General features: G+C 43.9%; 1 protein-coding gene across 2 annotated transcripts in view; it reads left to right on the top strand.

The window, feature by feature from the left end:
* Positions 1-18,011, top strand: part of LOC119967219 (interferon alpha/beta receptor 1-like) — a 65,692-nt gene extending 47,681 nt beyond the window's left edge. Inside the window, exons 6-8 of one of the 2 annotated variants that reach the window (XM_038799447.1) lie at positions 12,199-12,474; positions 15,094-15,206; positions 17,077-18,011. In XM_038799447.1, the coding sequence (XP_038655375.1) occupies positions 12,199-12,474; positions 15,094-15,206; positions 17,077-17,472 (785 nt within the window). In that variant the 3' untranslated portion in view covers positions 17,473-18,011. The remainder of the gene's footprint in view (positions 1-12,198; positions 12,475-15,093; positions 15,207-17,076) is intronic. The other variant, XM_038799448.1, reaches the window with a different exon arrangement.
* The last annotated feature ends 256 nt before the right edge of the window (positions 18,012-18,267 follow it).

Genomic DNA, 18,267 nt, shown 5'->3' with positions numbered 1-18,267 from the left:
GCGGAAGAAGAAATAGTGCGCGGGTATCGGACCCGCTGCCCGCGATCGGTTCCCACCGATCGCAGGCCCATGCCACCCTTGGCAGCGATTCGTGTCGTGGGGCGGCCGTGGGGGGGGGAGAATAGCGGGAGGGCATGAAAATTGTCGGGAAGGCCCGCCTGCTATTCTCCGATCCATCTTGGGCAGTGGAGAATCGTGCCCCGAAACACTTAATCCCTTTATTCTTCAAAAAACTATCTATCTTTACCTTAAAACTGTTTAATGAAGGAGCCTCAACTGCTTCACTGGGCAAGGAATTCCATAGATTCACAACCCTTTGGGCGAAGAAGTTCCTCCTAAACTCAGTCCTAAATCTACTTCCCCTTATTTTGAGGCTATGCCCCCTAGTTCTGCTTTCACCCGCCAGTGGAAACAACCTGCCCGCATCTATCCTATCTATTCCCTTCATAATTTTATATGTTTCTATAAGATCCCCCCTCATCCTTCTAAATTCCAATGAGTACAGTCCCAGTCTACTCAACCTCTCCTCATAATCCAACCCCTTCAGCTCTGGGATTAACCTACTGAATCTCCTCTGCACACCCTCCAGTGCCAGTATGTCCTTTCTCATGTAAGGAGACCAAAACCGAACACAATACTCCAGGCGTGGCCTCACTAACACCTTATACAATTGCAGCATAACCTCCCTAGTCTTAAACTCCATCCCTCTAGGGAGGTTATGCTGCAATTGTATAAGGTGTTAGTGAGGCCACACCTGGGGTATTGTGTTCAGTTTTGGTCTCCTTACTTGAGAAATGACGTACTGACACTTGAAGCAGTGCTGCAGTGAACCAGATGTGTGATCAACAAGACATCGGCATGCTGAAGATGTGCTTCAGATAGGTTTCACTGTCAGAATCTTTAGAATAGCTGTGATGCACTGTGATCTGCGCAACATGGCATAGCAGCAAACATGGCTGAGTAAATCGGGGCTATACTCTCTCGGGTTTAGAAGAACGCAAAATTATCTCATTGAAATGTACCAAGAATTTGAAGGGGCATGACGGGATAGATACCATTTGTTATTTCAAAGGCTGGTGAATCCAGAACATGGGACACAGTCTTGGGATAAAGGGTTAATCATTCAGGATTGTGATGAAGATAAATATCTTCTCTCAAAGGGTAGCAAGTCTTTGAATTGCTCCACTGCAGAGGGTTGTGAATGTTGCAGCATGTTTTTAAGGCTCAGATAGCCAGGCATTGGAATGAAAGGATATGAAGAAAAGACAAGAAATTGGAGTTAAGGCTAATGATAACCATAACTGTGTTGGATGATGGAGAAGGATTGAGGGGCTGTATCGTGAACTCCTGCTCCAATTTCATATGACTCCGTTTTGTTGTAATTGCTTCAGGCTGATCACTATCGACCGGAGAGCCTAATGTCAGTAGTAGGGATGTTATTGGAGTTGATTATCATGCATCAGTCACTGAAAGTAAGCACGCAGATGCAGCAGGCAGTAAAGAAGACAAATGGTATGTTGGCCTTCATAGCAAGAGGATTTGAGAATAGGAATAGGGATGTTTTACTGCAGTTGTGTAGGGCACTGGTGAGGCCACACCAGGAATATTGTGTGCACTTTTGGTGTCCTTATCTGAGGGAAGGTGTGGAGGGAGTGCAATGAAGGTCTACCAGGCTGATTCCTGGGATGGTGGAACTGTCATAATAAGGAGAGAAAGTTGGTTCGGATTATATTCATTAGGGTTTGGAAAGATTGAGCGGCTATCTCATAGAAACTTATAAAATTCGAACAGGATTAGACAGGGTCGGTTCAGAAAGAATGTTCCTGATGGTGGGGGAGTCCTGAACTAGGGGTCATAATTTGAGGATAGGGGTAAACCTTTTAGGACTGAGATGAGAAATTTCTTCACCCAGAGCGTGGTGAATCTGTGGAATTCACTACCACAGAAAGTAGTTGATGCCAAAATATTGTATAATTTCAAGAATGATTTTAGATATAGCTCTTTGGGATCAAGGGATATGGGGGTGTGGAGGGAGGCTGGATCAGGGCATTGAACTTGATCGGCCATGATCATAATAAATGCTGGAGCAGGCTCAAAGGGCCGAATGGCCTCCTCCTGCTTCTAATTTCCATGTATGGTCATTCATTTCTTTGACTTTCTAATCAGCATCAGGTTTACCAGATTAATGTATGAAATGGGTGGGCTGTCTTAGGTTGGACAGGCTGGGCTTGTATTTGCTGCAGTCATAAGAGTAAGTGGCAACTTGATTGAATCATGGACGATCCTGAGGGTTTTTGATGGGGTGGGTGTGGAGAAGATGTTTCCTCATGTGGAAGAATCTAGAACTGGGGTCGCCCATTGAAAATGGATATTATGCAAAATATGTTCTGAGGGTTGCGCGTCTTTGGAATTCAGGCAGTGAAGCAGAGCTGGATAGAAAGCAAGGGGGTGATAGGTTATCGGGGCTAGGCGGAGTGGATATTTGCAGTTACTTTCCAATCAGCCATGATCTTATTCAATGATGGAGCAGGCTCAAGGGCTGAATTGGCCCTCTCCTGCTCCTTATTTGTGCATTTGTATGTTCTGCCTTCCATTTCCAGCTGTTTCATTGTTTCACCATCAGACGTTCTACAGTGATGCCCTCTCGATGACTGACTGCCTCTGACTGCACAGCTCCCAACTTTCTGCTTCCATTCCCGAGATTTCCGTGTTGTTTTGTCTGCTACAAATGTCCTCTCTTCCCTTTTAGGGTCTCCAGTCTTCAATTCATCCACAGTTTCTGCGATGACTTTTCAAATCTCCATTTGCATTTTCTTATCCGAGACGTTGGGCTTGGGCAATGTACCTTCTGCATCCACCCTGCTTCTGATTTCTGCACATGTCTTTACTAACTCAAGCACGGAGCTGATGGAAATGACAAAAGACATTGCCCCCAGACAAGATCCTTGTCCATGTCCTCATTTCTTGTTTAAACTTCACTCAAATTCTTGTTGGACTCCTCTGTTACTGCTTGGAGTGCTTAGCTACATCTGGCCTGTAATTCAGATCCATGTGCTCCTCTCGTTTTCTACCATTGTATCCAAGACAATTGTGTTAGATACACTGGGCCTTTCTACTGTGACCAGTCTTTTTCCAGATATTCCCTGCATTTCTTCTAGTGCCAACACCCAGGAGATGACTCAGTCTGGGTTTTAGACACATAAATCAATCATAGAATCATAGAATTTTCAGGCTGAAGGAGGCCATTCGGCCCATCGAGTCTGCACCGGCCCTTGGAAAGAGCACCCCACCCAAGCCCACACCTCCACCCTAACCCCTTAACCCAGTAACCACACTCAACCTTTTTGGGCACGAAGGGCAATTTAGCATGGCAAACCTAACCCGCACATCTTTGGACTGTGGGAGGAACCAGATCACCCGGAGGAAACCCAGGCACGTACTGGGAGAACATGCAGACTCCCCACAGACAGTGACCCAAGCCGGGAATCGAACCTGGGACCCTGGAGCTGTGAAGCAATTGTGCTAACCACTATGCTACCGTGCTGCCCATGCTACAGTGCTGGACTGGGAAGCCATAATTTGATCATCCCTTATTTTTCTGTGATGTGAAGGGGTGAACAGTGAGACATCCATCACGAGCGGGGGCGTAAATCAAGTATTGAATCCACTGCCTTACTTCAAATCTTTGATAATATTTATTAGTGTCACAAGTAGGCTTACATTAACACTGCAATGAAGTTACTGTGAAAATCCCCTAGTCGCCACACTGCGGGTGCACTGCCTGAGTGTGGTGGAGGCATATTTGATCATGGCTTTTGAAAGATAATTCTATAATTATCTAAAGAGGAAAGCTTTGCAGGGCTATAGGGAAAAGGCAGTGGAGCGCAATGACATAACTTGCTTTTGCACAGACATGATGGGTGGAATGGCCTCCTGTGCTATAACTGTTCTACAATTCTATGTTCTATTGCAATTATACAGGTTTGCACATCCTCACTCAGTTTAATCTGTTGGATATTCTGAGCTATCTCTTTTAATTCCAGAGTGTCAAATGGTACAGTGGCGGTTGTCACATTCTCCACTTGCATCTTTCTTCGTTACCTTAATCTGCATCGTCACCTTTCAAGCAATTGTTATCACAGTGCACATTCAGGTCACCCTGTTCTCCCTTCTGTATGCCTATTCCCACACAGCTTTTGTTATGTCATTGTCATCTGTCTTTCCCATTGGACCTTCCTGTTCTCAAACCCATCATCAATACATTAGTCAAATCTGTTTTCAACACAACACATGATTGCCTCCCTTTCTAGCAGTTTTCTGGTCTTCCACTTGCTTCTTAAGAAGACTGGCCAGCACCAGTTCATCAGCATTAATTTGATATTGTTTTACCAATTTCTTCTCTCCCTGTTCCGCCTCAAACTGCGTCAGTTTTCTGATCTTTAATCGCAGCCAGTAAATGATTCAGATGGAGACTCGCAATGCTGATTTGTATTTTCTTTAACTTCACAACCTCACACATCCTGTTCTTATTCACCGCTGCCATTTGCTTCTCTTCAAAATCATGAGGGGAGCTGGACTGTTGAAAGGGAGAAACTATTCCCCCCTCGTAAAGGACCAAGAACGAGAGGGCACCGATTTGGGATGATTTGCAAGAGAAGCAACTTGAGAAAAAACTTTTACAACATGATGAATGGTTCAGGTCTGGAATGCACTGCCTGTTGCTCGTTTTGCTAAGTGTGCTTTACACTTAATTGGCTCTGTTTGATCACCTTGCTCTTAGAGTCGCCAGGTATCTTTATGATACCACCACGAGGTTCAAGTTCAAGTGCTGATCAATAACTCAATACACCAGTTAGTAAGGTTCAAATCAAAACACATTTATTCTATACACAGTCAATCGCTACTCATGCATAAAATACGACAGAACTAGACTATTTCTACCACTAAAGGCCAATACTTAGCTTTGGAAAAGGAACCCACTGGGTCAGGGAACAATGGCCTCTCGTTCGATACTAAGACTGCAGGCTTCCAGCTGGTACGGACTAAGGGTCAGGAGCGCCTATCTCGTAGCATGGACTGGACACTTACTTGTTGGTGCAGCTGCTAGGCAGGTCATGGTCAAGGGTTGTTTTGAGCTGCTGAGTGACCCTGCCAAGAAGGACGAATTGAACTTGGGGACTCTATTTTATATTCTCCAAGGGCTTCGCGCCCTTTTGGGTAGACCCCGTACCTGGTTCCAATTGATTGGACCATGTTCCCAATCAATTGGTTTGATTTCCCCAATACTGGGGCTGTTCCCTGATTGCTGGGCGGTTCCTAAGTGTCCGTTGGCTTCTTTTGTTTTGGCTCCTGCTGGCGTCGAGGAGTCTGGCTTTACCTCGATTATCTTAACTGTTGCTATTGTTCCCGGGGATCGCTCATCAATATGCAGATGGTCGTCAGTTTCAGTGCTGTCTGCTTTCTGCAACTCGAATATACAGGAAACTTTGCATTCTGCTTGCTTCTCTGTGCCTGTCCACTTTTCCCTGCGTTCTTAGCGAATCTCCATTTTAAAGTCGGGAAGTGGCCAACCCAGGTGGCTGTGGCTACATGCCTGATTGTGTGGTGAAGGCATGTTCAATTGAGACATTCAAGAGGGCATTAGATGATTACTTGAATAGAAAAAGTATATTGGGGTATGGGGAAAAGGCAGGGAATTGCACTAAGCCACAATGTTCGTTTGGAGAGCCCATGAAGACGTGATGGGCCAATGGCCTCCTTCTACATCATACCAATTCTGTGATTCTAGTTCCTCTTTTAATTAAGTTATTCTCTAGGTTTGCTACAGAATAATCAAGACTTTACAATTGCACTCTTTTTTTCTTCTTTAACCTTGTGTGTTATTCTGCTATCTGTCTTCAGACCTCTGCACTCCTAACTTCTTGTCTGCATATTTCTCAATAATACTGGCCAAATCTTCTGTCGTGTTACCTAACCCCAATATTCAACTTGTTACCAATTGATTACCCACTAATTTATTTCATTTGGTCACAAACCTATCCTTTTTATAATACGAACGTTGCAAATGGAATACTTTCAAATTACTTAAGGGACTCTCCATTAATTTATTCCACTTAGTCACAAACCAGACCACTCATTGGAATTATACCTATCAATACAACTTTCATTTATTTTAGTACTTCAACTCGAGGCAAGCCAGGGACACCAATATGAAGGAATCTTCCTTTCATAAGTTAAATGATTCCTCACGGTTCATTCTCGTTTATGTTGCCTAAATGTAAGGCACAAAAAAGTGGTAAATTATTATTGTTATTTCATTCGGAGCTTTTCCTCTGATTTCCTGTGAGGTATCCCAAGAAGGGCCCTCACTGTTCTCGGGCAGCCCTACACTAAAGTCCAGAATTTTCACCTGATGCTCCCTCTGTATAAATCTCCAGGCTGTAACATAATGGTGATTTCCATTATGCAAAGGAGTACACCCCCCCCCCCCCCTCCAATTGTTAACAGTCAGTCAAAAATGGATTACTCTACTCAAAAGCAGAGAATTACTTGATTAGGAAGTATAATGGAGCAGATTCTCACACACTGTAAAACTAAAATTAAGGCAGCTATGTAAAGTGACAGTCATGTTGTTATCCAAAGTCAGCATGGATGTGGTCAAGTTGAGCTTGGACTATTTTGACTGGAGTGATCGACGTTACACAGAACAGGCCATTCCTTTTTTTTTTACAGTCTTCTGCTTTGTGAAACAATGGTCTCACTCCATGTAAGAGGAGTGCACAGAGGATACTAGCTTGGTGGACTCACAATTTTGTGCTCCCAGTCAGGCTGCTGTTATTCCACGCTCTTACTCAGCTTGGAGAAAACATAGAATCCTATCATCATAGAATCCCAACAGGAAGCCATTCAACCCATCTCGTCTGTCCCAACCCTTCAAAAGAGAACTCTATCCATGTCCACTCTCCCGTCCACCCCACCCTATCCCCATAAATTAACCTGCACATCTCCTGCACGACTTTGAACTGTGGGAAGAAAGCAGAGCACCCAGATGAAAGCCATGCAGACATGGGGAGAACGTACAAACTTCACACAAATGGTGACCCAAGGCCAGAATTGAACCCTGGCACTGTGAAGCAGCAGTGCTAACCATTGTGCCACCGTGCCGCCCAACAGCTACAGCTTTTGCAATGTGTGTGTTGTTTGCAGCATCAAGTGACAGATTGTTGGTGATTGTGAGGCCTCGGTTAGTGCCATGTTGTCAGTGTTAATTGATGGCAGTAAGGTAAACATCCTACACACTCAATGGATACTTAACACATCACTGCAATGTCTTGGGATTTTTTTTTAATTTTAAAATTTAGATTATCCAATTATTTTTTCCAATTAAGGGGGCAATTTAGTGTGGCCAATCCACCTACTCTGCACATTTTTGGATTGTGGGGGCGAAACCCACGCAGACATGGGGAGAGTGTGCAAACTCCACACGGACAGTGATCCAGAGCCTGGATCGAACCTGGGACCTCAGCGCCATGAGGCAGCTGTGCTAACCACTAGGCCACCGTGCTGCCCTATGTCTTGTGATATTAACCACTCATGCTTGTATCATCTATTCTTTCTGCGTTCTTGTTCAATGTGCTTGGAATGTTTGTCAGTGCTTTTGCACATTGATACTGCTCAGTGAGTCTCCTGTAATGAGGAGAAGAGTAGACCTGTGAGTGAGTGTGATAGTATGCATTCACCTGAAAGTTATCCTCATTAAATGCATTCTATCTATGAGGTGCAGGCATGGGATTGGATTAACAATAATTGGCAGCAGTGGATGAATGGATGGAGATGTGAAGAAATGCCAAGAAAGAGAAGGATGAGTGGGTACACAAAGTACATGAATGAGAGCTATACGATGATGGAGGGACAGATACACAGATTCGAATGTGTCACTATGCTATACCCTTTCTTGTGGAGATGCTGGCGCTGGACTGGAGTGGACACAATAAGACATCTCACAACACCAGGTTAAAGTCCAACAGATTTATTTGAAATCACAAGCTTTTGGAACACTGCTCCTTCATCAGGTGAAGTGGAAGCAGGTTCACAATCACAGCATATATAGGAGAGACGCAATTTCAAGATAATTACAGATTGGAATGTGAAGAATGGTTGGAATGTGTGTCTTTACAGGTAAACAAGTCTTTACATGATCAAATAATGTGAGTGGAGTGAGTGATAATCACAGGTAATCGAGGTGTGAATTGTCTCAAGCCAAGACAGTTAGAGGATTCTGCAAACCCGGGCAGTATGATGGGGGTTACATGTAATGTGACATGAACCCAAGATCCCAGTTGAGCCCATCCCCATGCTTGCGGAACTTGGCTACGAGTTTCTGGTCGGTGATTCTGCGTTGTCATATGTCTTGAAAGCCGCCTTGGAGAATGTTACCTGAAGATGGGAGATTGAATGACCTTGACTGCTGAAGTATTCCCTGACTGCAAGGGAACACTCCTACGCGGTGTCCATTCATCTGCATGGCCTCAGCAATGTACCACGCCTTGTGACATCCTTTCCTGCAGCAAACGAGGAAGTCAACTTTGGCCGAGTCGCACAAGTATGTACCGTGTACCTGGTGGGTGGTGTTCTCACTTGTGATAGTAATATTGATGTCGATGATCTGGCATGTCTTGTAGAGATTGCAATGGCAGCGGTTGAGTGGTGTGGTCACTGTTCTCCTGAAGGCTGGATAGTTTGCAGCAAATACTGGTCTGTTTGCGGTTAGGCGGTTGTTTGAAGGCAAGTAGTGGAGGTGTGGGATGGTCTTGGCAAGATGTTCATCATGATCGATGACACGTCGATGACTCTGAAGCAGATGTCATAGTTTCTCCACTCCATGCAAGTACTGGATGACGATGATGAAATGTACTCTGTCCCATGTTCGTCTTCTGAGTAGGTCGGTGTGGTTTTTCGCTGTGGAGAGTCGGAACTATCAATTGATGAATTGAGCACGATATTCTGTTTTTTCGAGAGCGTCTTTCAGCGTATGTAGGTGTCTGTTGCGTTCCTTCTTGTCTGAGCAGATCCTGTGCATACGGTGGGGTCTTGTCCGTAGGTGATGGCTTCTTTAATGTGTTTAGGGTGGAGCATCGTGAGGTTATCAGTGGGCTTGCGGTAGAGTGAAGTGCTGAGGTGTCCGCACCTGATGGAGATGCGTGTGTCCAAGAATGCAACCACATCTGGAGAGTAGTCCATGGTGAGTCTGATGGTGGGATGGAACGTGTTGATGTCACCATGTAGTCGTTTCAGTGATTCTTTGCAATGAGTACAAAGGAAGAAAATGTCATCAATATATCTAGTGTATAGTATTGGTTGAAGAGATCTTACTCGAACTTGTGCATGAAGATTTTGGCTTATTGAGGTGCGAACTTGGTCCCCATGGCTGCTCCGCATGTCTGGATGAAGACCTGGTTGTCGAAGGTAAAGACGTTATGGTTCAGAATGAAGCAGATAAGTTGTAGGATTGACTCTGGAGATTGGCAGTTGTCGGTGTTGAGTCCTGAGGCTGTTGCATAAATGTCGTTGTCATGGGGGATGCTGGTGTAGAGTGCCGAGATGTCCATTGTGACGAGGAGTGTTCCTGGTTCAACTGGTCCATGGGTACTGAGTTTCAGATGAGGAGGACCATGACAAACTCCTACAGAAGCTGAAAGACACCCTCCTAAGAATGGGATATGGCGCTCGACTCATCGATCGAGGGTTGCGATGCGCCACAGTGAAAAAACGCCTTGACCTCCTCAGAAGACGAACATTGGCGAGACCATGCAATGGATGAACAGACACCATGCAACAATCGCCAGGCAGGAGTGTTCCCTTCGAGTCAGGGAGCACTTCAGCAGTTAAGGACATTCTGCGGGTAAATAATCTCCAAGGTGGCTTTTTTTTTAATAAACATTTTATTGAGGTAATTTTGGTATAATAACAACAACAAAATAATATGCATGAAACCATAAACATAGTGCAAAAGCCGTTTACCTTTCGTACAGGTCCCACCCTTATTAGCCCCCTACTCTAACCTAAACTACGCTTCCCCCCACCTCGTCTGCTGACGATTAATTTTCCGCAAAGAAGTCGACGAACGGTTCCCACCTCCCGGGCGAACCCTAACAGTGAACCTCAAGGCAAACTTGATTTTCTCCATACAGAGAAAGCTAGCCATGTCCGATAGCCAGATCTCCGACTTCGGGGGCTTTGAGTCCTTCCAAGCTAATAGTATCCATCTCCGGGCTACCAGGGAAGCAAAGGTCAGAACATCTGCCTCTTTCTCCTCCTGGATTCCCGGATCTTCTCACACCCCGAAAATCGCCACCTCTGGACTCAGCGCCACCCTTGTTTTTAAAACCTTGTACAAGACATCCACAAACCCCTGCCAAAATCCCCTAAGCTTCGGACATGCCCAGAACATGTGGACATGGTTCGCTGGTCCTCCCGCGCATTTTGTACACCTGTCTTCCACCCCAAAGAACCTGCTCATCCGGGCCACTGTCCTGTGAGCCTGGTGCACAACCTTAAATTGTATCAGGCTGAGTCTGGCACATGTTGCGGATGCGTTGACTCTACTCAACACGCCTGCCCATAGACCATTCTCTATCTCACCTCCCAGCTCCTCCTCCCACTTGCGCTTCAGCTCCTCGGTCTGCATCTCCACTGACCCCATAAGCTCCTTATAGATGTCAAAGACGCTCCCTTCCCCTACACACCCTCTGGAAACTACCCTGTCCTGAATCCCCATCAGCGGTAGGAGTGGGACGGTTGACACCTGTTTACGAAGGAAGTCTTGCACCTGCAGATACCCAAATTTGTTTCCCCTTGCCAGCCCAAACTTTTCCTCCAATGCGCTCATACTCAGAAAGCTCTGAACATAGAACATAGAACAGTACAGCACAGAACAGGCCCTTCGGCCCTCGATGTTGTGCCGAGCCATGATCATCCTACTCAAACCCACGTATCCACCCTATACCCGTAACCCAACAACCCCCCACCCCTTAACCTTACTTTTTAGGACACTACGGGCAATTTAGCATGGCCAATCCACCTAACCCGCACATCTTTGGACTGTGGGAGGAAACCGGAGCACCCGGAGGAAACCCACGCACACACGGGGAGGACGTGCAGACTCCGCACAGACAGTGACCCAGCCGGGAATCGAACCTGGGACCCTGGAGCTGTGAAGCATTTATGCTAACCACCATGCTACCGTGCTGTCCCCCATATCCCCCATCCTTTCAATCCCCGCTCTCCGCCATACCCGGAACCCCCCCATCCATACTCCCTGGGGCAAACCGGTGATTATCACAAATTGGGGCCCAGACCGATGCTCCCACTGCTCCCACATGCTGCCTCCACTGGTCCCAAACTCTCAGGACCGTCACCACCATAGGGCTGGTGAAGTACCATGCCGGCGGGAGCGGCAGAGGTGCTCTTACCAACACCCCCACCACCACCACCACCTACCTCCTGATGATGGCTATATTAGCCGCCCAGTAATAGTTGCTAAAATTTGGCAGTGCGGTCTTGCCCGCCCAGACAAAGTCTCCAAGGTGGCTTTGAAGACACACAATAATGTGTGTCTTCAGAATCGCCGAGCAGAAACTGGTAGCCAAGTTCCACATTATATGTAACCCCCACCATACTGCCCAGGTTTGCAGAATCCTCCTAACTGTCTTGGCTTGACACAATTCATGCCTTAATTACTTATGATTATCACTCACTCCACTCACTTTGTGTACCTGTAAAGACTCAAATTCCAACCATTCTTCACATTCCAACCTGTAATTATCTTGCAATTGTGCCTCTCCTTTTTATGCTGTGATTGTGAACCTGCCTCACTTCACCTGATGAAGGTGCAGCGCTCCGAAAGCTTGTGATTTCAAATAAACTTGTTGGACTTTAACCTGGTGTTGCAGACTTCTTAATGTGCTCACCATTCTTGACCTTGTTAATTACATTTTGAACTAATCTAAAAGTTCTCCTTTCCTGCTGCCCCTGAGATCGGAGTCCTTTTGGAAGTTGAGAAGGAAGATGTGCGTCAATTTCAGTAGGCACTAACAAACAAACCATCATGCTGGCAAAGAATGACTTTCACATGGCCAACACTTGACCAACCATGTGAAGGCAAACATCGTTCATGAATGCCATGCGATATTTTGACAGATTCAAAGAAGTCGACAACCCCAAGGAACATTATTGCCCTGAATGAAGAGCAGAATTGCCCTTGGAAGGAAGAAGACAAAGAATCCGATGAGTACCCGGAGCCTGATATCAAGGATTATGAGGACCAGTATTATGAGTACCAGTTTGAGAAGGAAGGCGAGGACTACTCGAGCATGATGTATCCAGTGGAAGATGAGAATTTGGAAAACTCCAGAGATGAGGTGGAATCTGAAGCTGTTTCCAAATCACAACAAGCAAACACTGATCCCTCCAGAGGTATGTATACCCGATTGAGCAATGTGCTTAATATGTTGCCTGATCAAAGGTTGTATTTTATTTCCTACACAGATATTTAGTCTTGATGCCTCGCAGCTAAACTTCAGCTGTTGAAGTAACTGTGTGAGGAACATTTTCCTTTCTTCATTCTTCATAATGAAGTTCTGAAATGCATTCTTCATTTAAGTTTATGATTTCATTACAAATAACAAACAGATGAAATTCTCAAAGAATGCAAATGTCAAGTTCAGTGCAGCAAGCTAATGTACATTTATGTTGTGTAAATTCCTGTCTTTGGCTGGCTTTTCATTTTTTGCCTCTCATATGCTTCATCTGAAGCTAGTTCTTGATTGTGATGCAGTTTCTTTCCCCTCTCTCTGTTCCATCTACTCCTAAACATTTAAAAAAAGCAAGTTGTTTAGAAATGTCAGCATGTTAAATTGGGAAAATTACAAATGCTTCAATAAAATATTTTCTGGAAAAAAAAAACAAGTTGCTCAACGTTCCCTGGGGATATAGAAATCTTTAACAGAATGAATCTCCAGAACATGCTTCGTCCACACCACTGCAGAAGAACATTCCTACTCTTTCTCCTCTGTGTGTGTACTTGGTTTGGGAACCAGCGGAAGAACTGAGACAATGCCAACACTCTGTTAATCATTCAAGCTCAACCAAGTCAAATGTTGTCCAAGGTACACCTGCACTGCTCAACTTCAGCCACTATGCCTGAAAACATTTAGAGCGGTCTGCCAGTTCTCGGTCTGCTTTTTTTTTTTGTTGCATTGTTGATGCTGACTTCAACATAACATGTTTGCTAAGCCTACCGAGTAAAGAACCTTTCTTTAAAAAGTTTTTAATAGTTTTCCACGCCTTTCTATGCAGCGCAGAGTATTTTTTCAGGTTCCGCTGAGTATCTATCAGGCACTGTCAATAATTCTAAAAAAGAGTAAATAATGCAAATTGGTAACATTTGGAGTAGCAGAGGCAGTGGGATCAGTGTCGGCAAGCCAATGCACAAGTAGGTAGAAAAAAAACATTTACTGCAGAGAAGTTTAAAGTACTTCATGCAAGAATATTTGAGCGGTGCATATTCCACAATTGGTACTAAAATAGGTAAAGATGAAGTTGAAAATGACCTCTGAGTATACATAGACAGAGCATTCAACATGCGTAATCCATGCAGAATAACCATCAACAAAACCAATGATCCTGAGCTGAACTTCCAACTCCATATCCTCACCAGCATACTTCACTTGTATAACATTGTGTGTCTATGCCCCTGTTCCTGCCCTCTGCTGAAACCCTCTTCCAGGTCTTGGTTACCTCCAGACTTGATTATTTCAGTACGCACCTGGCGAGCTTACTATCTTCTATCCCCCATAAACTTGAGCTCATCGGAAACTGTTGCTTACATTCTAAACCTCACCCAGCATCCATTATGATCTGTCTCCTTATTTCTCTCGCCTCCACCAATGTGTTCATCCAATTCTAGCCTCTCTTGTACATCTTTTACTTTTTTTGTTTCACTGTGGTCATGCTTCATCCAATCTCTGGAATTAACTCCTTCAATTTCTCCATTTTTCTCTCCTTTGACCATGATTTTAGTTGCCTCTCCTGTCATAATATCTCCTTCCTTGACTCGCTGCCAGTTTTTGGTGTGTTACCCTCCTGTGAAGGACTCTAAAATATGATTCATTAAAATGCTATATAAATGCAAGTTTTAGGTGATTTTAGAAAAGACTGCAGAACCTAAGATACGCAAACTCTATTTTATAACTCATCGCAAAACTGGTGTGACTGTACAGACAACATTACATAATGAGCAATTAAACAGGTATCAGTAGATTAAAGAGAGCCAGAATGGATTTGTCAAGTGTAGATCATCTGACTAATAGTTTTTTAGAGTAGGGTTTGTCAAATGGGAGGCATGGTAGCACAGTGGTTAGCACTGTTGCTTCACAGCTCCAGGGTCCCAGGTTTGATTCCCGGCTTGGGTTACTGTCTGTACGGAGTCTGCATGTTCTCCCTGTGTCTGCGTAGGTTTCCTCCGGGTGCTCCGGTTTCCTCCCACAAGTCCCGAAAGACGTGCTGTTACGTAATTTGGACATTTTGAATTCTCCCTCTGTGTACCTGAACGGGCTCCGGGATGTGGCGACTAGGGGCTTTTCACAGTAACTTCATTGCAATGACTCTCGGCCTCTCGCTATTCGCTGGCCTGGTTTCGCTCCGATGAGAGCATAACAAGGCCTGAGAATTGCTCCTATAAGTTCAATCGTGGAATGGTGTTCGAGGTTGTATGGCTTCTACTATTTCTATAAAACTGAATTATTTCCTTACTTATTTTCAGTTGGTTCACATTTAATGATTGTACGACATCTGAAATCCCATTTTCCGTTCGATGAAATTGATATCTGATGCCTCCATGGGAATGCTTTCCATTGGAAGCCATTGTTTATTATAGTTTGGATTATAGAAAGGGGGCAGTTGAATGTTAGATCCCAATATTTCATTTCATTTTGTTAAATTGTGCAACTTCTCCTCAAAAATCGATATTTCACAACTGTTAGTGACACATTGGTTATGCTATTGATCCACATCTATTCATTCTTTGCCTATTAGCTCTTGCAGTTGCAATTTCTGGAGGAATTTGTGCCATCATTGTCGTGGGGCTGATTGCAACACTTTTAGTCTGTTACTTTGTGAAGAAGAAGCAAGCCTTGCCCAAGTTTTTGGTGAGTTTGCACTTTTTTATCCTTGAGGAGACAATCAATTGTATTTAAACTTGAATAAAGCCAAAATAACAGGAACAGAATATCGTACACTGTGAATTGCTCATTCAGATTTTATTGACTGTTGTGCAAATGTGCCTTTTATGGTCCAGATAAATTAGTATCTTGTGCAATAAGATTATGCCTGGACAGGCCATCTCAGAGCAGGCAGATTGCTGAAGTACCAGCAAAGTGGTTATAGGTCAGTGGTTTTGGTTTTTATGTAGACAGCAAGATTATGAAGATTGTGAAGAATTTTTAACATTGGCTGTGATGCTGATGGTAAGGAAGAAAGCTGCAGAATGCAGGATGATATCAATGGACTCGTCAGGTGGGCAGTAAAGTGGCAAGATTGAAGTAAATCCAGCGAAGTGTGAAGAGATGACATTTGGCACAGACAAACATGGCAAGGAAACACAATAAATGGAAGGCTACTGTGAGGTGTAGTGGAATGGAGGGATCTTAGTGAGCATATCTACAAATCCTTGAAGTTAACAGGGCAGGTAGATAAGGTGGTTAACACGCTTTCCTTTATTAGTCGGAGTCATAGCCTTTAACAGCAGGGAGGTGTAATAATCCTCATGAGACCTACAGGGATGACCTTATTGATTCCCCTGTGGGGTTCGTGAATGCAAACTCTCCCCGCTGAGAGGGGGAGGGCTAGCAGCTGAGGCTCAAGAACCAGGATTGGGACCAGCATGATTGGTATTCCCAGCTGTACTTTATGCCCCGTTGCAGTCTTTACTTTTGTTTACCTAAATTAATCTTTGTTGTTTAACCTTCTTGAGACTCCTGAGGATGTTGTAGAAGGCTATGTAGAATTGTATAAAACACTAGTTAGTCTACAGCTAGAGTACGTCTACAAGGATACAGAAGCAAAATACTACAGTTGCTAATGATCTGAAATAAAAGCAGAAAATATTCAGCAGGACTGGAAGATGTAATGAAAGATCATCAACTTGAAACATTAATTCTATTTCTCTTCCCACAGATGCTGTAACACCTGTTGATTATTTCCAGCACTTTCTGTTTTTATTTCAGATTTCTGAGAGTGTTGCTCGGAACCAAAACCTTTGAGCTATGAGGAAAGATTGATTAGACTGGGATTGTTTTCTTTGGAACAAAGGGAGCTGGGGGTCGGAGGAGGAGGGTGGACTTCATTGAGTAAAAATTAAGAGGGGCCTAGAGAGAACGGGATTATGCGTGAGTGAGAGAGCAGCCTGGAACCTACCCCTGAAAAGGATGATGGGGATAGAAGCACTCATCACAAGTGCATTTGAAATGCAGTATCCTACAAGGTGACCAAACAAGAGCTGGAAAGTACAATTAAGTTGGAGAACACTTTTTCAGTTTGCACAGACACAATGGGATTAATGATCTCCCGTGCTGTGAATTTTCTATATTTCTGTTTAAACTGAGATGGCATGATTAGAGGAAAACTAAAAACATGAGGTTAAGTTCATAAGAGATCAGAAATGTAAATGAAGAAAATTTTGAAGCAAACAAGAGCAGTAGGGGGTAGAGAATAAAATCAGAAGGACAATTTGCACATGGGGAAAAAAATAAGTAACACGATAGAGAGAGTTTAACAAAAAAATAGAAAAGTGTTTTATTTTTAAAATGCTGCAGATAAAGTTATAATGCATGTACTAAAATACATAGTTTGGTTAAAATACAGCAGATGAACGGCCAGATTGTATTGTAATTTCTATGTATTTGTAAATAATATGATAAGCATTTTATTTCAGAAGTACAATGTACTTTGAATGGAGGAGATGAATCTAACACTTGTTGCCCAACTCACTTAAATTTAATGTTGTCATTGAATTTCTAGGTTCATCGCTTTATGGGTGGAAAACCATATACCAATGTAAACGTGCAAACCGAGGAAAACAACATAAGTATAGTGACCGCAGCGGAGAAGGTGTCTAATATTTGTGAAGTTGACCAGAGTGATGAGACACAAGTGGAAATGATCAAAGATTCTTCAGACATCGTTGATGCTGACCCAATCACTGTTGATCCGGATGACAGTAAACTAGTAAATGCTGACTTGAATGACTCGTACGCACCTAAAATTGATGCCAGTGACACAGAGCAAAAGAGTGTTGGTGAGAACAATATTGAAGAAGGCAATGATCTGGAGAAAACTCACGATTTTGACATTGTAAATCAAAGCTGTGCTGATAACTGGGGTTATGACAAACCTCAATTTCCACTTGTGCTTTAAATAATTATACAGATTCAGTGAACTAATATATGCTATCCTAATGGATCCCCTCCAAGCCACACGTAATCCTGAACTGGAAATATATCACTGTGCGTCGCTGTCCTTGGAACAAATCTTGGGAACTTCCTCCCTAGGAACACTGTGGCTGGTCCTACAGCATATGGATTGCAGCAGTTCAAGAAGGCGTCCTAATACCACCTTCTCATGGGCAATTGGGGATATTCAGTAAATTCTGGTCAAGCCAGTGAAGCACGTGTCCCATGAACAAATAGATTTTCAAAATCCTCCCATGATGGAGCCTGGCATCTTGCTACTTATTACTAAGCATTATTCTCGCTGAACACATTGGGAAACTGTTTTGTAGCAAGACGGGTGTAGTGATTGCCTGCAAGCGGTTCCAGCATGCCTGTTCTAAAGTGACGAACATTTTGAACCTTGCCAATTCTTGAGTGACAGCCTGTTGTGTAGCAATGATAACTGAACATCCAACATGACAATTGTAGATTAAAGGCTTAACATCCACAAAGAGTTCAATGTAATTGAAAGCTCTGTTCTGTAATTATGATTTAATGTTTTACTGTTTCGGGGGTTCAGTGAACAGGGAATTTATTCCACCTAACAATCACTTCTCAGCCTTTTGGCTAAGATGAGCATGAGGTTAGGTGTAGTGACTGGATCTGGTATGTCTCTCTTATGGGGATCATGAATTGGATTCAATGCAGACCATAAGACATAGGAGCAGAATTAGGCCACTCGGCCCATCTAGTCTGCTCCTCCATTTAAGCATGGCTGATG

Source organism: Scyliorhinus canicula, chromosome 6 (genome assembly GCF_902713615.1).
Source record: "Scyliorhinus canicula chromosome 6, sScyCan1.1, whole genome shotgun sequence".
Classification (NCBI taxonomy): Eukaryota; Metazoa; Chordata; class Chondrichthyes; order Carcharhiniformes; family Scyliorhinidae; genus Scyliorhinus; species Scyliorhinus canicula.
The sequence above is the reverse complement of the archived record's forward strand: the minus strand, read 5'-3'. Positions and strand labels throughout refer to the sequence as shown.